The sequence below is a fragment of the Podarcis vaucheri genome, assembly GCF_965113315.1.
Source record: "Podarcis vaucheri genome assembly, chromosome: 1".
NCBI lineage: Eukaryota > Metazoa > Chordata > Lepidosauria > Squamata > Lacertidae > Podarcis > Podarcis vaucheri.
The window spans coordinates 6,252,815-6,273,848 of NC_138759.1; the positions used below are offsets into that span (position 1 = coordinate 6,252,815).

Sequence of the window (21,034 nt, forward strand, 5' to 3'; positions counted from 1 at the left end):
ATAGTAGTAGTAGTAGGTCCTTGTTTGTGTGTGGGGGGGTCGCTTGCCCCTCACCCCCCCGACCCCCTCGTGGCGCCGCCTCTGGGGGCAGCCTGAGGTAACAAATCCCCCCCCTTTTTGCGAAGGGGCGCTTCTTCCTCCCCTTTTTCTTCCTCGGCTTCTCTTTTGGGGGGGGGGCTGAGGAGAGAAACAGGGCCGAGGCAGGCGCCCCCCCCAAACACAGCCCGGCCCCCCACAGCCCCCCCCCCCTCCTCACCGCCACACGGAGGCCCCGGCGGCCTCTCCTCCTCCTCCTGGCCTTTCTTCCCCTTCTTCTTCCCGCGCTCTGGGCCTGAGGCGGAGCCGGCGTGGGGCGTCAGAGTCGCGGCCTCCCTCTCCTCTCCGCCTCCCGCTCCTCCTCCTTCCCGGCCCGGCCGGATCCTCCGAGACCAGGAGGAGGCGCCTGAGGTGACCGGGCCGCCTGGCACCGAGCGAGGGAGGAGAAGGAGGAGGCGGCGGGGGAGAAGCGCCTCTGCGCGGCCGGGAGACGGACGAGGAGGGCGGGCAGCAGCTGGCCGGGCCTCTCGGCTGCTCCTCTTCCCTTCTCTCCACCCTGTGGTGTTAAAAGGACATCTCTGTGTGGAGCTTTATAGGATATATAGACACTTTCCTCTTTTTCAGCACTTTCTGCCTCACGGTTTCCTCTCTCCCCATTAATCTCTTTATTTCGGAGCTCCCACCTCCCTCTCTCTCTTCTATTTATTTTTTTAAACCCCCCCCCCGCGTTTATTTCTCATTTCTTCTCGTCTTTCCTTCCTCAAATAACCCCTTCCCCATTGGTATTTTTGTCAAATAACCCCCTTCCCCATTGGGGAGGAGGGGGGTTCCTTCCTTCCTTCTTTTCTTCCTAGGGGAGTAAGTTTTAGGACGGCGCCCCCCCCCAAAAAAAAAGTGCCTCCCTATTCCCGTGTATGACTTACTATATTCCCCCCCCCCAATTTTTTAAGTTTAAAAACTGGGGGTCGTCGTCTACATGGTTGCAATTCATCATTTCTTAATTTGGGGCTCCATAAAAGGGGTCGTCTTATGCATGGGGGGGGGCGTCTTATACATGGAAAAATACAGGAATTAAAATTCCCCTGCGCTCAGTTCTGCCCACCTTCCCTTTTCTGCTGCCTCCATCCTTCCCCCTTTCCCGATGCTTTTCCTCTCTCAACCTTCCCCATTCCCTTTTCCTTCCTCCTCTTTCCTTTTAAACTCTCCTTCCTTGCCCCCCCCCACTTTCTTTCCTTCCTCCCTCCCCATCTCCTGCTTCCTCAGCCCAGCCCACCTCCCCCCCCCCAGTTCCAGCTGTGCAGTTAATCCAGTCTGGCTTTGTGTCTGATGGGGAGCGGATGTGCCTGTCCTTGCTGGGGTGAAGCCCCTCTTGGACCCCTTCTTTTGGGTGCCAGACCTCCACCCCCCCCACCACCAACATGTCTCTTCTGGTAAGCAGCAGGTAAGCATGCTCAATGGGGGTGGGGGCACCATCCCCTTCATTATGGAAATTGCTTTTTTATCATTATTATTAACTGCTAAAGGCTTTCCGATTGCCATCTTCAAAGCATGTTTCTTAACATTCTGGGAAATTTAATGAGTCGTAATATTCTTCCTTAACATCAGTGCTTTTTTCTGGGGGGGACGCAGGGGTGCGCATACCCCTAAACATTTTGTGACTCTAAGTTTGGCCTCATCGAGGAGCAGTATTTCTATATGAGTAGGAAAATGAGAGTACCCCTAAACATTTTTTAAAATGAAAAAAAGCACTGCTTAACATTATGGGGAAAGTGTATCTGGGGGGTTATTGGAACTGGGGTTGGGGGTCTATTATTTGCATTGGCTGGGTATCTTTCTGGTGGGAAGAGAATTAGGCTGTATTCTGACAAAATCTGGCTCGCCGATGGTTTCATAACTGCTGTCGCAGAAATGTAGCTTCTTTTTTAGAAAACAGCTGAAGGCAAAACTTTTAAATGAGTCTGTGCCTTTAAGGTTGGAATTGGTGCTCGGTAATAAATTTTGATTCAAGACGTTCCCAGTTTTAACCCGCTCTAGGGATGTGTATTAAAAAATGGATGGGCAAATAAATATTTAGGATCCTTGACTGCATTGCTGAAGGTTTTTCTGGACGGCATCTACTAGTGAGTAACCAAGCATTTGACTGTGTTACGGGTCACTTCAGTATCTTATATCCACCCACGGCATAAAGTGATACTCGGCTGACATGCTGTCCTTATTTCAAAGGATTTCCCTTTATTCTTGAGTATTCCCATCTCAAAACCAAGCACTGCACTTATTTTTAAAAACGTTGATATGCCCACCACACTTTTCAAAAGTTAAAAAGCGAGGCTTTCTTCTCTTTCAGATGACATTTCCAAGTGTAGCTGCTTCTAGCTCTTCTTCATACATGGCACACATTTTACATCTCATGTCTTGAAACATGCATGGAAATGCCACTTAAGAATGACTGAAATTCAGGTCTGATTCACTGCCACCTTGTATTCTGGAAATATTCCGGAAGCGATTCGTTCAAAGCCAAACCTAGGTCTTAAGATGTGTCCTTTATTATAATGATAATTATAATAATAGATAATGATGATTATAATACTGTAGCAGCAACACTAGCTGTGTGTGTCTTATGGAGAAACCACAAGGAACTAAAATGCTTGTTCTTGCCTTTTAATGGTGGCTTGGTAGCTATTGAGATCTAGGCTGACAAAATACATGAAATAGCTCTGGATTGTTTGTTTGTCCCTGCTTACAATACATGCGTGAATATTTCTGGTCTCATATTGACACGTGTGCGTGTACTATTATTATTGTTACTATTCTTAATCTATATGCTACCCATCTGACTGGGTTACAACAGATTAAAACACAATACCATATCAAACATTAAAAACTTCCCCGAACAGTACTGCCTTCAGATGTCTTCTAAAAGTCAGATAGTTGTTTATTTCCTTGACATCTGACGGGAGGGTGCGACTACCAAGAAGGCCCTCTGCCTCACTAGATGTTTCAAGATACGGCAATATACTTTGTACACAAATAGGTGGCTTCTTCTGTTTCTAGAAGTACAACTATTAGACTGTCCTTAGCGAGAATATAATTTTTACGAGATGACATTTAAAAATAAGCAACTAAATATCCACTTTGTTGTATTTAAGGAAACATTTTAAATAGAATTGGTGTTTTCATTTTACTCTTTTATTTTTGGAGTGTTAACAGTACTTCTTTTTTAAAATGAAATTATGATAAATACCTATTGAGGATCTCAATTCTGGTTGAATTTCAGATCCATAATTAAGCTAAATATATTTCTGTGTAGGGGGAGAAACAAATTATGGATATTTAAATGGGAGCTGCACAAGAGTAATATTTTTTTCTTCAGTTTCCATTCATTTGAATGAGCCTTGCAAAGGAGAACCCAAGGCATTCTGTCCCCTTTCATGCCTGGAGATGACAATGGATTGAATAAACTGAGGCTTAACCCAGATAAGGTAGAGAGGCAGTAGGTGGATGGTTTGTCTGCCAAGTTGAGTGGGTGGTTTTTGTTTTTATTTTTATTATGTATTTTGTGGTTTTATCTTGTGAACCACCCTGACACCTGCGGGTATAGGGCAGTATACAAAATTAATAATAATAATAATAATAATAATAATAATAATAATAATAATAAACCTATTCTGGATGTGGTTGCACTCCCCTTAAATCATGGGTAGGCCCAGAGATGGTCCATGAATCAGCGTGTTTTTACATGAGTAGAATGTGTGCTTTTACTTAAAATGCGTCTCTGGGTTATTTGTGGGACATAGGAATTCGTTCATTCCCCCCCCCCCCAAAAAAAATACAGTCCGCCCCCCCAAGGTCTGAGGGACAGTGGACTGGCCCCCTGCTGCAAAAGTTTGCTGACCCCTGCCCTAAGTGATCCAATTTGCAGTTTGGAGGTAAAGTGGTACCTCGGGTTAAGAACTTAATTCGTTCCGGAGGTCTGTTCTTAACCTGAAACTGTTATTAACCTGAAGCACCACTTTAGCTAATGGGGCCTCTCACTGCCGCCGCACCGCTGCTGCACGATTTCTGTTCTCATCCTGAAGCAAAGTTCTTAACCTGAGGTACTATTTCTGGGTTAGCAGAGTCTGTAACCTGAAGCGTCTGTAACCCGAGATACCACTGTACTCAGCATGCAATATTGTCATGACTAGAGGCACAGGTGTCCTCGGGGGCTGAAAATGTCCTGCCTTTTATCGACTTCTGGTGAGAAATCGGCTACAATCTTACTTGGACAGAGATAGCTTGCCCACGGTACGGTCATCCATGCTCTGATAACCTCCCCTTAGATTATTGTGTTATGTATGTAGCTGCCTTTGAAAACAATTACCTTGTTAGTCCAAAATGGGGCAGTGAGGTTGTTGACCAGGACTAGGCAACTGAAACATATTATGCTAGTACATTATCAGCTATTCTGACTTCTTGTTTATTTCCAGGCAGTTTTGGGCCAGGTTACCTTTAGGATTGCGTCCTCCCACATATACCCAGACCTTGAGTCCATGATCTCTGAGTACTACCACCAGGTGTGATCCAACTAGTAGTGATAAGGCCTTCTCAGTAATATCACCCTGGTTGTGGAATGCCCTCCCCAGAGAGCCTCACCTGACCCCTGTTGTGTATTTTTTTCTGGTGCCAGATGAATACATTTTTATCCTTCCAGGATTCTGAGGGAGGTTTTGGCTTTTAAGATACCAATTTTATTGATTTTTCTCTGGCATTATGTGTTTTATAAGGGATTTGTACCAAGAAAGAAAAGAAAGGAAGGAAGGAAGGAATAAAAAAATAAGAGATTTGTACTTTGTATTGCTGAATTTTAGTAGTATTTATGTATTACACCTGAAAGTGAGGTTCTTCAGTTCACCACCCAGAGAATTGCCATAAATAAATAAGTAATATTGATTAACGTATGGAAGGATGCAGTTTGAATTTTCTGCCTCTGGCACCAAAACAAAGGTCTAGCACAGTTTAGTACACTTCACACTTCTTATACCTCACGTGCTGATGACTGAGAATCATTTGCCAAAAACAGCAACTGATAAAACAGAGTTTTTGCATGAAGTAATTTCCCCACCCCATGGCACTATCTCACGATCACAGTGCGATGCAGCAGCAAAAAAAGCTAATGTTATTCTAGGCTGCATCAACAGAAGTCTAGTGTCCAGATCAAGGGAAGTAATAGTACCACTCTATTCTGCCTTGGTCAGACCACACCTGGAATATTGTGTCCAGTTTTGGGCACCACAATTTTAAGAAGGATATTGACAAGCAGGAGGGTGTGCGGAGGAGGGCGACCAAGATGATCAGAGGTCTGGAAATGAAGCCTTATGAGGAGTTCTTGAAGGAGCTGGGTATGTTTATCCTGAAAAAGAGGAGACAGAGAGGAGATAGGAGAGCCATCTTCAAATATCTTAAGGGCTGTCGCATGGAAGAGGGAGCATGCTTGTTTTCTCCTGCTCTGGAGGGTAGGACTCGAAGCCATGGCTTCAAGTTGCAAGAAAGGAGATTCCGACTAAACATTCGAAAAAACTTTCTGACAGTAAGAACTGTTCAGCAGTTGAACAGACTCCCACTGGAGGTGGTGGACTCTCCTTCCTTGGAGATTTCTAAGCATCTGTCATGGATGCTTTAGCTGAGATTCTTGCATTGCGGGGCATTGGACTAGATGACCCTCGAGGTCGCTTCTAACTCTTAAGATTCTATGGTTCTCACAACTCATGTGACCAGGCACACAAATAATGGTACCTAATGCCTCTTTACTGAAACAATGGGTTGGATTTTGCTGGTCTTGCATTCTGGGAGTACTCAAATAGGGCTTGCTTTAACCAGACATATATAGGATTGCACTGTGAGTCTCCAAATGACAAAAAATACAACACTGCACAGTCCCCTCTTAAGTCTTCTGAAGAGCTGGCAGCCTGTTTTCTCAGCACTTTGTAGTTCAGGCCCAATATATTTACTACATTTTGAGTGCATGTTAACATCTGCAGAATTGGGGCTACTATAAGTACAATTGTAGTCAGTTGTGCTTCAATGAGTACCTGCATTAAAATACAACCAATCTTTGAAACAATATTTTATACATACTGTTTTTAAAGAGAAAATGTCTTCGGCACACAGGTTACAAAATACCTGAACTGAAAAGAGAATTTCCTCTTGCCATTTCTGCAGCTGAAGCTAGCTTTTAATTTCACTACTAGGCCAACAACAGTAATCACTCCCGGGCAGAAATCTTTTTAAAAACAAAACAAACTTGCAAGCAGTTTTCACAACATATTTGCTTATAGCGTATGGTAACTTTCATAGAAAGTGTGTCCTTGATATGCTTTATAGTCTAAATGGTGCTCTAGTAGGTTTTATTCTGATGCCTATTTTGAGTTAAGCTGAGAGAGCCATCTCTTGAGTGGTAGGAGGGAGGAACGAATTGCCCTTAAGAACAGAAGAGTGCTGATGGGCTGCAGCTTTTGGTATCTGCCTGGTTTCTTACCAACAGCACAACCTTAACCATGTCTACTCAAATGTAAATCCTGTTGAAGTGTAGGGACGCAGTGGCGCTGTGGTCTAAACTATGGGTAGGCAAACTAAGGCCCGTGAGCCGGAGCCGGCCCAATCGCCTTCTCAATCCGGCCCGCGGACAGTCCAGGAATCGGCATGTTTTTCATGAGTAGAATGTGTCCTTTTATTTAAAATGCATCTCTGGAGTTTGCTGAGCCCCGACTGAGTCTCTTGGGTTTGCCAACCGTTGCTGTGTCCTAGCTTCTACCAAACTAGCAGTTGGATTCAACCCTGAGCAAATGGAACTAAGATTGCAGTTTAAATTACTCTGGGATAGCAAATACTATTTGTTTGCAGCCTGCATGTATGCGGTTATAACACATTCATTGCTCCTATGGATTTATTACTGGAGATAGAATTTCTCTCTTTAGGGAAATGCAGGCTTATGGATTCCCTGGTCTTTATCAGCCACTTGGAGGTTATCCATACTTCACTTGCCCAGTGCCTAGAAAGCATGGGTCCGGGCAGTTTTCCACATGTCCCATACTTTCTAGGCAAGGGTCGTAAAATCATAGAAATGGTCAAAGGCCTGGAAATGATGCCTTATGAGGAACGGCTAAGGGAGCTGGGCATGTTTAGCCTGGAGAAGAGGAGGTTAAGGGGTGATATGATAGCCATGTTCAAATATATAAAAGGATGTCATATAGAGGAGGGAGAAAGGTTGTTTTCTGCTGCTCCAGAGAAGCGGACACGGAGCAATGGATCCAAACTACAGTGGTACCTCGCAAGACGAATGCCTCGCAAGACGAAAAATGCGCAAGACGAAAGAGTTTTCCGTTTTTTGAGTCGTTCTGCAAGACGAATTTCCCTATGGGCTTTCTTCGCAAGACGAAACGTCTTGTGAGTTCTTGCGAGTTTGTTTCCTTTTTCTTAAAGCCGTTAATAGCCGCTAAGCCGCTAATAGCCGTGCTTCGCAAGACGAAAAAGCCGCAAGACGAAGAGACTCGCGGAACGGATTAATTTCGTCTTGCGAGGCACCACTGTACAAGAAAGAAGATTCCACCTAAACATTAGGAAGAACTTCCTGACAGTAAGAGCTGTTCGACAGTGGAATTTGCTGCCAAAGGAGTGTGGTGGAGTCTCCTTCTTTGGAGGTCTTTAAGCAGAGGCTTGACAACCATATGTCAGGAGTGCTCTGATGGTGTTTCCTGCTTGGCAGGGGGTTGGACTCGATGGCCCTTGTGGTCTATTCCAACTCTATGATTCTATGAATTGTAGAGTTGGAAGGGACCCCGAGGATCATCTAGTCCAACTGTGCAGGAATCTCAGTGGTTTTGCCCTTGCCCTTCCACTTTCCCATGGAAAACCTGCTCTTTGGCAATAAATCAGCGCAAACGTCAATCTGGAGAGAACCCATTTGACATTTGTTCTGATTCAGCAGTAAATATTGGATTTTCCCAGGGGAAAGCAGTGGTGCAAGGGCAAGTCTGGATATGATCTTAGTCTCAGAAGAAGAGTGTTATTCTGGGCCTCGTATCTGTCCATACATGATGCAGGGTCCAAAGTAGCTGGTTTCAGACTTCTCCAATCTTCTGCTGTCCTTCCTGTTGTTGTGAAGATCAGTCAAATTTCTCCTAGTCCAGGGGTGTCCAAACTTTTTTCAAAGAGGGCCAGATTTGATGAAGTGAACATGCATGAGGGCCGACCAAAGTTGTTGACCTTTTTTTTTTTAGAACCACAGAGAGGAACTGTTTATGAGGGCCAGATTAGAACGGACTTTGGACATGTCACTACCTGAAAAGGAACAATGTTGGTTGGCTTCCATTCTCTCCCTGAGATAAGAGTCCATTGCTATTGCAACCAACAAAAGAGACAGTTCTGTGTCAAAGAACAACGAATCAAACTCCTCCGCAGTGTTTTTCATGCTCTGATTACTTCCCTGTGGCGGAATCATATGGTCCAAAAGGAAGCCTTTATTTTATTGTCTGTGTGTGGGAACTAGCTGCGTGCTTAAGTGTTTTGTCAAAGGCAGAAAGCTTTTAAAAGGCTTTCAGTGTGTGCCCACTAACAAGTAAATCGTACATGGAAGACGTGAGCATCCTTTCTGCTGAGACCCATGTCACATCCGCTCTGTTTCTTAGTGAAAATAAAGCCTACAAAGCAGATGCTCGTAATGTGGCTTATCAAATGGCCCGTTCCATCAGTGTTGCCCTCTGGGTGAAAATATACTTAATATCTACGTGGTCTTTTGTTCTTATCTGTGTTGCTGGCATCAGTGAACATAAAGCTATATGCATTTATTTGGTTCAGATATCCTTGGGTTATGAAGATGTCGTTGAAGCCTGATTTGTGGGGGGGTTGGGATGGAGACTTAGGGGAAGTAGAACAAGTTAAAGCAGGATATTAAGCAAGTCTGTACAGCTGGCATGTATCCCAATTTATCTGAGTGTTCCTCGTCTAAACCAAGGATGATTGGGAATTTTCTGTTGTCTTGCTGTGTTGTTAAAATGGGAATGTCCTTACATTAAGTTACTGAGGTTACGCTGGCGATCTTGTACATTTAGAATTTTGTATTTGCATAAGACCTTGTTCTGGTTTTTTTCGGACCTGCTTTTTGTGTTAATGTACTATTAGGTTCCTCTAGCCTTCAAAATGGTGCTGGCTAAGCATAACATTTAATAAATAGCCCCTTTCTCTTGCTCATTTGAAGAGGAGGAGACAATGTCTGAGAAATCAGTGGTATCTGCCCTCGGGGAATAGGACACAGACATTGGGTGTCTCTCAGTAGCAATATTGTGAGGGTAAATATAATGAAGGGAACAGATTAATTAAATGGAGAGAAGACCCGAGAGCTGCTTTTTTCAGTCATCTCAGTCCATTTCATAAGAAGAGGTGGAGAGCTGAGCTGGGAGAAATAGAAATGTAAGCAAGATGTAAAATGGTTGCTCCAAAGGTCCGGTGGAAAGCCCAGTTTCTGTGCGTACAGATGAGCTCCTTCCTCTTTATCTTCAGCTGGGATGGGGAAATATGCTTTGAGTTATAAACATGGAGAAGAATGTGTGTGTGTGTGTGCGCGCGCTTAGATTTCTCCAAAGGTTATGGCATGTGTAAGATAATATTTCTCTGCAGAAGAATGTTTATTGTTAAGAAAGAGGGTTTATTGCTTTTGATTTATAGTCCAACATATCCCAACCGCGCAAGGTGATAAACATTGTGTTTGTTTAAATAAATCTTTATCAGCAGTGGAAGGGACACTGTTATTCATACCATTTACAGATGAGGCACCAGATTTGTGTCACGGGCTGCAATGTGAACACTAGGGAGTAAGCCCCACTGAGCAGAGTGGGACTTACCTCAGAGTAAGCCTACATAGGATTGCTTAGTCCAGGCATCCCCAACCTTCAGCCCTCCAGATGTTTTGGACTACAATTCCCATCATCCCTGACCACTGGTCCTGTTAGCTAGGGATCATGGGAGTTGTAGGCCAAAACATCTGGAGGGCCGCAGGTTGGGGATGCCTGGTTAGTCTATCATCAGAGATCAACAAGGAAAACATTTCTCTGTTGAGGTTTTTCTACCCTTGACCTCTCAGTGGCTTTTGATATGACATAAAGGAAAAGATTAACGGGTTGTTGTTTTTTAAGTGCCCTGATTTTCTTCCAAAAATGGCATTCAAGTCTTGAAATAACCATAAGCATCATAACATAAAATACTGTATTATAATTAACAGCAGATTCAAGCAGTTTAAAACCAAGAGATCAAATTCTCAAAGACACAACCTCAAAGAGTTAACAAACAAAAGCACTCAAGCTAGCAGAAAAAACCCACTGGTCACCATTAGAACAGTGTTACCGGTCACCAAAGGCTCACATAAACAAAGACAGGCTTTGCCTGATGCCTAAAAGATAATAAGGACAGCTCCAAGTGAACATGCATCTAGAGCAGTGTTTCCCAACCGGTGTTCCGCGGCACACTACTGTGCCGTGAGACATTGGCTGGTGTGCCGTGGGAGGGAGGCGGGCGAGTCGGGCAGTGAGAGGCGGCGGCGGCGAGGATCCGCGTCGAGCCGGGGGCGGCTCCGCGGTGGTGGTGCCGAGCGGCGGGGCAGCGCGTGCAAAAGGGAGGAGCGCGAGACAGCAGAGGAGGAGGAGGCCGGCATGTCCAGGCAGCAGCAGCAACAACAGCAGCAGCAACTCCCGGCGACGGCTCCTCAAGCCCCGCCGCCGCCCCCTCCTCCACCCGCCACCACCACAACAGCCGCCGCCGCCTCAGTTGCCGCCGTCCCTCAGTCCCTCGCTCTGCTGCCTCCTCCCACCCCCAAAGCTTGGAGGTTCCCCGGCAAGGGGGAGGGAAAAAACTTTCACTTTCGTGCGTCCCTCCCGGCGTGACGCTGCGCGCTGACGTCACGGGGCGGGGCTTTAATGGTGGTGTGCCGCGAGATTTTTTTTCAGTAAACAGGTGTGCCGTTGCCCAAAAAAGTTTGGGAAACACTGATCTAGAGGGAATTCTATAATCAAAGCATTCTATCTCCAATGGTGGCATTTCCATTTCTGGGGGCCAGCTGCTTAACTTCAGGCTATGGGGTTGCCTGAAGAAGGCCTCCAGTCACTATCTCATTTGTCCAGGAGAAGAAAGCCCTTAAAGTACCTTGTTCCCAGGCCATGTAAATTTGTGGCTATGTATTAGCAAAACTAGGGATGCGGGTGGCGCTGTGGGTAAAAGTCTCAGTGCCTAGGACTTGCCGATTGAAAGGTCGGCGGTTCGAATCCCCACAGCGGGGTGCGCTCCCGTTGCTCGGTCCCAGCGCCTGCCAACCTAGCAGTTCGAAAGCACCCCCGGGTGCAAGTAGATAAATAGGGACCGCTTACTGGCGGGAAGGTAAACGGCATTTCCGTGTGCTGCGCTGGCTCGCCAGATGCAGCTTTGTCACGCTGGCCACGTGACCCGGAAGTGTCTCTGGACAGCGCTGGCCCCCGGCCTCTTAAAGTGAGATGGGCACACAACCCTAGAGTCAGACACGACTGGCCCGTACGGGCAGGGGTACCTTTACCTTTATTAGCAAAACTAGACCTTTGGCAACACTTGAAATAGGAGAGAACAACTTTTGAGTAAACAATGCATAGAAATCACTTGAAATTTCTGAAGACATTTCAGAAGAAGCTTGGTGTAGAACACATTATGTTAATTGTGACTTCTTTTGGACCTCCTGCTGGAGTCAATAGGAATAAGCAGGGCAGCTTTATGCTAGTTCTAATGCTCTCCAGGCAGTTGAGGGTTTACTCCTTTGTGGACACTTGTGAGCTGTTCTGTAAAGTTTCATAGCCCCTCTTCCTGTCTGTATAATATTTGTATAAAATCACCAAGTGAAATAATTTGGTGTGCGGATGATGCCTGACTCCATTTTTCCTTTAGAACAGACCCGAAGGCAGCAGCTCCAGCTGCAAACAAGCTTGTGGCGACCACAATTAGATGGATATACAAAATGCTGCCAATGCCAGCTAGTAGTCCCTTTTCTCCAGGGGTCAGTTTCCACTTTATGAATAATAGTCTTTCTCTTTTGGTGACCCAGGTTCACGGTCTTGCTGTGCTCCAGCATCTACTGCAGGTGTGGAGGATCCTTTGGGGCCCGTAGATGTTGTTGAACTACAACTCCCATCATCTCTGGCCACTGGCCAGGTTTGTTAGTGCTGGTGTGAACTGTAGTTCAGCAACAGCTGGAGGGCCAAAGGTTCCCCACTCCTGGTCTGCCATTAGAAGCAGAGCTGAAACAGAGCGGTGGCTAAGCGCAGGTTCCATCAACTGGTCATTTGGACGGCGGTTTCACTGTATCTCTCATCCATTCTTCTTCAGTAACTTCCAGGCTAGACTCTCTGATGCACTCTGAGAGGTGCAGAGTAGCCCCCACCCACCAAAAGTATTTGGAAACATTAGTTGGTGTGCAATGCAGGGGCCTGGCTTTTTGTGAAGGCCAGTCACCAAAATTGTGTGACACTGCACCTGTTCTAAACTACACTGGCTTCTTGTTGGTTTCCAGACCTCACGCAAAGTCCTGGTTTTGACCCTTAAAACCCCTCAGAGCCTGTTTTCCACTTGAGACCTGTGGAAGAAGCTGTCCTCTAGCACAGGGCTGTGGCCTTTTCAATTGTAGGCCCTCTAGGGAATCTAAGCATTGTAAAAAGGTAGAAGGTAAAGGACCCCTGGATAGTTAAGTCCAGTCAAAGGCAACTATGGAGTTGCGGTGCTCATCTCGCTTTTCAGGCCGAGGGAGCCGGCGTTTGTCCACAGACAGCTTTCCGGGTCATGTGGCCAGCAGGACTAAACTGCTTCTGGCACAACGGGACCGCTGTGATGAGTGCCAGAGTTCACAGAAACACTGTTTATCTTCCCACCACAGCGGTACCCATTTATTTACTAGCACTGGTGTGCTTTCGAACTGCTAGGTTGGCAGAAGCTGGGACAGAGCAAACGTGAGCTCACACCATCACAGCCACCCACTCCCCTAAGCATAGTGCTACCATCTTTTAAGAGAGGTTAAAACATATTGTAGTTTTGATACAGTACTTTTTTTTATTTGTGTGTAAACCACATTGAGTTAAAATATTTGCCTTAAAGGTAGCTTGTATGTGGCTTAATAATAAATAATATTAAAATACTCATTTTAAAATGCCTCAGAGGTTCAAGTACCCTTGCTCCACATTATAAATGTATTATGTTCCATTTTGCATGTTTCTTATTCCCTGGGGCCAGCAATGTGTTTAGATAAACATTAAACTGTAGGGGAGGCAAACAAAGGCATGTGTTGTGCATGAGTTGAATCTTGAAGGCGGCTTAATTTTGGTAGTGTCATTTCCCCCCCTCTTGCAATCCCTTAAAAAAACAAGCCATCCATCATGGTCTTTCAAAATTGCTTTCATGAAAGGAACTGGATTTTATATAATCCTCTTCAATATGTAAAGCCCTAGATACTTCAAGTGCCTCGGGGGTGTCCTTTAAAAAGAAAAAGAGAAAACCCTTCATCTTGAAAAGCAAGTGACAAGAGTACCAAGAGATTCCCAGTATGTAACTTATGTATTTTTAATTAATTTCTGTCTTGAGTGTGACCTGAAAGTGTCAGTATAGAATAACATCTCTTAACATCACACTTATGTGAACTAATATTGAACAAGCATAACGTGAATCTTTTGAGCATGTAATATTTCTTGGCCTACTTTGCCTTCTTCTGGGGGTTTTGCTCTTGAATGACTCACTGGCATGAATATATATAGCATTTGTCTAAAAAGGACAGGCGAAGCAAAATCCTCTCCAACAGCTCTCAGTTACCTGCTGCCCTCCAGATGTTTTTGACCACAATTCCCATCACCACCAGCCACCATGAAGGGGGCGGACATCTGGGGGGGAAAGCGTTTGGCAACCCCACCCGCCATTGAACCCAATGTGTTTTGACTTTAAAAATAAATAAATACATTTTTATCGATTTTAACATACAAATTATAAAACATACCACACAAATTATTACAAATACAATCTTGTTGGGCTTCCATCAGCACCTCGGATGATCTTCCGTCTTAAACCCTTCTTATGCATTACTTAATTTTGTATTGTCTTTACCTTTCTTATCCCATCCTCACCCCTTCTTCATTTTTACAATACTTCCCATAATATTCCTCACAGAACTTCTTGCAAACCTACAAACATCGTCTGATCATCACAAATACTTTTCATATAACTCGTAAATTTACTCCAGGCTTCGGTAAATTTCTGGTCACATCAGTTTTGGATCCTTCCTGTTAGTTTGTCTAATTCTGCATAGTCCATTAACGTCATCCTCCATTCTTCAATCGTCGGCAACTTTTCTTGCTTCCATTTTTGGGCCATTAATATTCTAGCTGCTGTTACTGCATATAAAAAAAGCTTACATTCTTTTCTATTTATATCACTTCCCACCATTCCCAATAGAAATGCTTCTGGCTTCTTTATAAATGTATATCTCAACATTTTTTCAGCTCATTATATATCATCTCCCAGAAGCTTTCCACCTTTTTACATTCCCAAATGTGTTTTGACTTTATGTGATTTTGGCCCGTGTAAGTTGCACGGTTTACTGTACAGTGGTACCTCAGGTTAAGTACTTAATTCATTCCGGAGGTTCATACTTAACCTGAAACTATTCTTAACCTAAAGCACCACTTTAGCTAATGGGAACTCCTGCTGCTGCTGCGCCGCCAGAGCACGATTTCTGTTCTCATCCTGAAGCAAAGTTCTGAAGCACTATTTCTGGGTTAGCGGAGTCTGTACCCTGAAGCGTATGTAACCTGAAGCGTATGTAACCTGAGGTACCACTGTACAGCACTTGTCCCAACAGCGTGGTGGTGGTCCTGGAAGTATGCCCACTTCCAGCGATGACGTTAAGCCCTCTCTGCAGTTTATCTCTCATAACATGATCACAGAGGAAGTCCTTGAGAGCTAATTGAGTTAGAATTGTGCTTCAGGTGATACAGAGGTCCATCAGCCACAGTTCCATTTGTCTGGAAGCACTGGAAGTCACACCTATTTACCATGGCCTTTTTGCACTTGAGTTGTACATTTTTAGGACCCTTTGTTTCTCTATTATTTGTAGTTGTTTCCCTGGCTGTTGTTAGACTACAACTCCCATCATCCCTAGCTAGCAGGACCAGTGATCAGGGATGATGAGAGTTGTAGTCCAGCAGCAGCTGGGGACCTAAGTTTGAGAAACGCAGATTTAAAATAATAAAGAATTTGGAACTCTGGTAGTCTGTTCTTTTTTTAATTAAAAAAACCCCAAACATTAAGCAAGTAGCTATGGGTATTCCAGTGTGTAGCTGGCACAAATTCTAATATTTATAGCTCCACAGGTAAAAAGGATCTTGCATGAATATGATGTCCATGTGATCTAATCGCCTTGATCTGAATATCAGTGGAATAAGCTAGCAAGATATAACTTGGAGTTTAGCTTTGATTTGCATTTCCACCCACAAACGTTTCAAAATATCAAATAAAATGCGATTGTCCTGATTCTGGGGCAGATATAGATTATCTGATTCAACCTCTCCCTCCAATTAATTAGTAACGCTTTCCTAAGTGGATATCTGCCAGCCAAGGCTTGATTCTTGGAAACAAGTTAACTCCTTAATTCCCAAACCACACCACGTACAGGATTTTTAAAGCAGTAGAATGCCTCCACGCAATGTCTGCCACATTGAGCTCCTGAAGCAAGTATGGGATAACAAAAGAGGAAGAATATACGGTATTTAGTGCTTGTCTCAGTATGAACATAACGGATTAAGTGCAATTCTAATCACCCCACAGAAACCAGTGTAGCCCTTTCCTTTCCAATAGAGCTTCTGTTGTGCTGCTGGGCACACGAGCACTGTGGCTGGGCCCTTTATGTCAGTATGCTCTTCAAAACCCTAGGAACATGCAGCAGTGTTCACTATCCTTGCTCCTTGTTTTCAGCTCTACTGCTTTTCCTGGGAAAGGACAAGCCAACAGATATTCCTAGGGAGGGTGCAGAAAGGCTGTGAACAGCCGGGCTCTGACACTTTGTGTCTGGGTGATGGTAGCCTGAGTGTATACTTGGGTTTATCACACATGTACTCCTAACGTAAAGGGACGCAGGTGGCGCTGTGGTCTAAACCACAGAGCCTAGGACTTGCCGATCAGAAGGTCGGCGGTTCAAATCCCTGCGACAGGGTGAGCTCCCGTTGTTCGGTCCCTGCTCCTGCCAACCCAACAGTTCGAAAGTACGTCAAAGTGCAAGTAGATAAATAGGTACCGCTCCAGCGGGAAGGTAAACGGCGTTTCCATGCGCTGCTCTGGTTCGCCAGAAGCAGCTTAGTCATGCTGGCCACATGACCCGGAAGCTGTACACCGGCTCCCTTGGCCAATAAAGCAAGATGAGCACTGCAACCCCAGATGAGCACCGCAACCCCAGAGTCGTCTGCGACTAGACCTAATGGTCAGGGGTCCCTTTTCCCTTTACCTTTTTACTCATAACGTAAGCTGAGGACTGTCTTTTTTGTTTTCGTAGGTACATCCGAAAAGCACCTGATGGAAGCTTTCTGAGCTAGAAACTGGTTCCAGAGGATTTGGCAACGGTAGCCTTGGAACTTTTGTGAATCTGGTTGCATTTGTGGGGAAATGGCCGAAAATAAAGAAAGGAGTCCTAAAAATCCAGATGTGAGGCCTAAAACCAGCCGGAGTAGAAGCGCAGACAGAAAGGACGGCTATGTATGGAGCGGAAAGAAGCTTTCCTGGTCAAAAAGGAGTGAAGGCAGTGCTGACGCTGAAACAGCCAGCACCTCAGGGAAATCCATGTTTAGTTTAAGGAACCAGGAGAGGAAACACAGCTGTTCCTCTACTGAGCTGGACTTGGAACGTTCCTGCGGCCACAGACTCCTCGGCCGCTCCCTTAAGCAGAAACTGCAGGATGCTGTGGGTCAGTGCTTTCCCATAAAGAACTGCAGCAGTCGACATTCTTCGGTGCTTCCATCAAAGAGAAAGATCCATATCAGCGAGCTCATGCTGGACAAGTGTCCTTTCCCGCCACGATCCGAACTGGCCTTCCGGTGGCATTTAATCAAACGGCACACTGCCCCCGTAAGACAGGCGTCCGAAAGTTGGTTAAGTATGGAGTCGTCACAAGGTGAAGGGAGGAACGGGGAACTCAGGGGCGTTGAGAGTGCCGAAGGAGGAGAGTCAGTGGTTTTGCAGGCATGCATCATTCCTGACGTTGCAGCCTGCAGGTGCGACCCTCAAGGTGACCCTGCTGCAGGCAAGCAGCTAAGGAACAGCAGGGAGGAAAGTGACATGGACTCTGACGATGAGGTGGTGACACTCTGCACTAGCTCCAGGAAGAGAAACAAGCCACGGTGGGAAACGGATGACGAGTTGCTGCAGCTGGAAACCCCTCCTAAATATCACACCCAGATAGATTATGTTCATTGTCTTGTCCCTGACCTCCTTCAGATCAATAATAATCCCTGCTACTGGGGAGTGATGGATAAATACGCTGCGGAAGCACTTTTAGATGGGAAGCCAGAAGGGACTTTTTTGCTGCGAGACTCTGCCCAGGAAGATTACTTGTTCTCGGTCAGTTTTAGGCGTTACAGCCGGTCCCTTCATGCCAGGATCGAGCAGTGGAATCACAACTTCAGCTTCGATGCCCACGACCCATGCGTCTTCCATTCTCCCGACATCACTGGACTCCTGGAACATTACAAAGACCCAAGCTCTTGCATGTTCTTTGAGCCGCTTCTCTCGACTCCCTTAAACAGGACTTTCCCCTTTTCCCTCCAGCATATATGCAGGACAGTTATTTGCAACAACACAACTTACGATGGCATAGACGCCCTTCCCGTTCCGCCCTCTGTGAAGTTGTATCTGAAAGAATATCACTATAAGTCCAAAGTTAGAGTCCTCAGGATTGATGTACCAGACCAGCAACTCTAGAAGACTTTCAGAGAGACCTTTGGGAGTCTCTGTCCTTTTCCCTCTAAATAATTGTTTCCCCCTGAAAAAAATTATTTATAGTCTCGACTGAACTCTGCCTGAGCCTTATAGTCCAAATAGATTTTTATTCTGCAGCTCCAACAGGCAGATTTTTTTGGGGTGAAGACACAAAATCTGTGCTTTTATTGGTAATAATATTCTATAGGGTTTTATGGAATTTCAAGTAGATTTTTTTAAGTTTTCACGCAAGCCTAACCTTTTAGATTGAAGCTAAGTCAAAATGAATTTTGACTTGCCTTTTATATACTGTGATTTATATGCAGTACAGGCATGTTTGAAACACTGTATGCAATGTCTACTCAAGAGTGACTAATTTGTATTTTATACCTTTCTTTGAAAATTAGTACATGGTCCTCTCTATAAAAAGTAAAATTAATGTCTATTTATGATGCTGCTGCTGCTGTGTGTGGTTTCTTAATCTTGGTCATAACAAAAATATATTATCTGTCTTTTGAGTCCATGTGACCATAATCTGGTATAGGCCACAACATAATTTGGTCTTCTGATCATTTTTTACTTGTTTTAAAACTATGTACTGAGCTTAGATTGCCTCGTTTGGAAATACAGTGATGCCCCGCAAGACGAATGCCTCGCAAGACGAAAAACTCGCTAGACGAAAGGGTTTTTCGGTTTTTGCGTTGCTTCGCTAGACGAATTTCCCTATGGGCTTGCTTCGCAAGACGAAAACGTCTTGCGAGTTTGTTCGCTTTTTTCTTAAAGCCGCTTGAAGTGGCGCAGTTGCGACGGACCATGTTTCGCAAGACGAAAAACATCGCAAGACGAAAAGACTCGCGGAACGAATTAATTTCGTCTTGCGAGGCACCACTGTATCTACCAAGAACCCAGAACGATAATGCACCATATTAAGCGATGCCAGTGTAAAAAGTTAGTAAATATTTTACAAGGAATTAAATAATGGGCAGGGCATCCGATTGGGTGCAGACCTCACCAAGCTATTAACTATATGTGCTAAAACAAATATGATTAAAATGTGCTGAAGGGGGCACATCTAAGTTCACCAAATCCACTCCTTACTCTTCCCTGCTCATCCATTCCTTTTACCTTCCTTTCTTCCCAAATAAGACAACACTGGGATAGCTCAGTAGGTAGAACACGAGGTGCTTAACCTCAGGGTTGCAGGTTTGAGCCCCACATTGGGCAAAAGATTCAGGCATTGCAGAGGGCTGGACTAGATGACCCTCGTGGTTCCTTCCAACTCTTCAGTTCTAAGAAAGAGAGATGTGGACCTCCTGCCTCTCTCTCACACACACAACTCAGTCTTGCATAGCGTTGCCATCTTTCAAAAAGTGAAAATCTGGACACAAAAGTTGCTGAGCTTTTTTTGGCACAGTCGTTGAGCTTTTTTCTTGGTTTTTGACCTATTTTTAAGGACATTTGCCTAAAAAGTCAACACTTCCAACATGCGTTGCCATACTTCTGGGTTTCCCTGGACATTTTTGAAAATTTCACCCAAACGCAATTCACGGGTATGTCTGGGGAAACCAGGGCGTATGGCAGCCCTAGTCTTGCTTAGATTAGCGCTCTCTTGTCATTTTCCCACCCCCAAAACTGCCCAGCTGTAACCACTGTAGTTTTACATGGTTAAAACTACAGTAACCTTTCTCCAAAAGCGTGGACAGTACCTGGTTGGACAGATGTATTATATCTGCATTCTTCAGGCCCGTTGCATAGTTAATACAGGAGAGTATTTTCACTGCAGACATTGGGGGTTCTCTGTGAGCAGAGACAAGCAGGTAGCCTGAAGACCGAAGTTTATAGGAAAACACATCCTCTTTCAGGCATGCATCTCTCAAAGTATAAATTGAACTAGATACGCGCTTTGTCCTCCCATCTCAAGGACAGCACTGTGTCCCCTCAGGACTAAGAAGTAGATTATTAGGTTTTTTCCTCACTTGCTATTTTAAAATAGCTTTCAAACTCCAGAGGTCTCCCTGGAGAGTCAAGAGGGCATTGGGTCCTCGTACAGCAAGCGCCAGACACTCACTTAGAAATTTATGAATAGGTCTTGGTGAATTACCTATTCTCGAGGCACACTTTTTAGCATTGCTTCCCTGTCGATTAGTTCCTTCTATTTCAGTCATAAAAATACCTAGTTTTCAGCTTTAATAATATCAATGGGAAGGGTCTTTAAAAAAAAAAAATCAAACCCCAGGCAGTGGTGTAGCTTTCTCTTCTTCCTCCCACCCTGAATGTACCTTCCCCCCCACGGGATTAATATTTTTGAATTAATCTTGTTTCATTTAAAAAGAAGGAATCCCAATTTTCACTTTTAAAAGTTCTCAAGACGACCTATATCTGTCCCTGTAGTTGCTCCTTTTAGCTTTTATTTCATCTGCATTCTGATACTATTCCTCGTCTCCTAATTGCTTTGTATTTACATTTGCTTCTCCCTTGTAGCACTGTGAGTAAAGGTAAAGGGTAAAGGGACCCCTGACCATTAGGTCCAGTCGTGACCAACTCTGGAGTTGCGGCGCTCATCTCGCTTTACTGGCCGAGGGAGCCGGCGTACAGCTTCCGGGTCATGTGGCCAGCATGACTAAGCCGCTTCTGGCGAACCAGAGCAGCGCACGGAAACGCCATTTACCTTCCCGCCAGAGCGGTACCTATTTATCTACTTGCACTTTGACGTGCTTTCGAACTGCTAGGTTGGCAGGAGCAGGGACCGAGCAACGGGAGCTCACCCCGTCGCGCGGATTTGAACCACCGACCTTCTGATAGGGGAGGGCTAACTCCCACCCCACCCCATTTCATTGCAGTACAAAAGGAGAAACACGCTGTTTCACAAGGCTTTTAAGTGTGGAATCCAATTGGAATCCAATAAAGCTAGTGTTTTCCTAGAGGCAATGTAAGGACCACGTCTCAGACTATGTGCAGGGGTCAGCAAACTTTTTCAGCAGAGGGCAAGTCCACTGTCCCTCAGACCTTG

General features: G+C 45.0%; 2 protein-coding genes and 1 long non-coding RNA gene across 3 annotated transcripts in view; 2 read left to right on the forward strand and 1 right to left on the reverse strand.

Annotated features, from left to right (window-relative positions):
* The window catches only part of WDHD1 (WD repeat and HMG-box DNA binding protein 1), a 41,164-nt gene extending 40,777 nt beyond the window's left edge, over positions 1 to 387 (reverse strand). The window contains exon 1 of the mRNA XM_082216859.1: positions 257 to 387. The gene's annotated coding sequence lies outside the window, so the exon portion shown is untranslated. The remainder of the gene's footprint in view (positions 1 to 256) is intronic.
* LOC309531109 overlaps positions 1 to 21,034 on the forward strand; it is a 157,119-nt gene that overhangs the window by 93,475 nt on the left and 42,610 nt on the right. The gene's annotated exons all lie outside the window — the stretch shown is intronic.
* On the forward strand, positions 1,063 to 18,478 carry SOCS4 (suppressor of cytokine signaling 4). The gene is made up of 2 exons (XM_082218680.1): positions 1,063 to 1,477; positions 16,607 to 18,478. The coding sequence occupies exon 2, from the start codon at positions 16,717 to 16,719 to the stop codon at positions 18,025 to 18,027; it is 1,311 nt and encodes a 436-aa protein (XP_082074806.1). The 5' UTR covers positions 1,063 to 1,477; positions 16,607 to 16,716; the 3' UTR covers positions 18,028 to 18,478.

Coding starts and splice junctions, on each gene's coding strand:
- SOCS4 (XM_082218680.1), top strand. CDS start 16,717: ATGGCCGAAAATAAAGAAAGGAGTCCTAAAAATCCAGATGTGAGGCCT.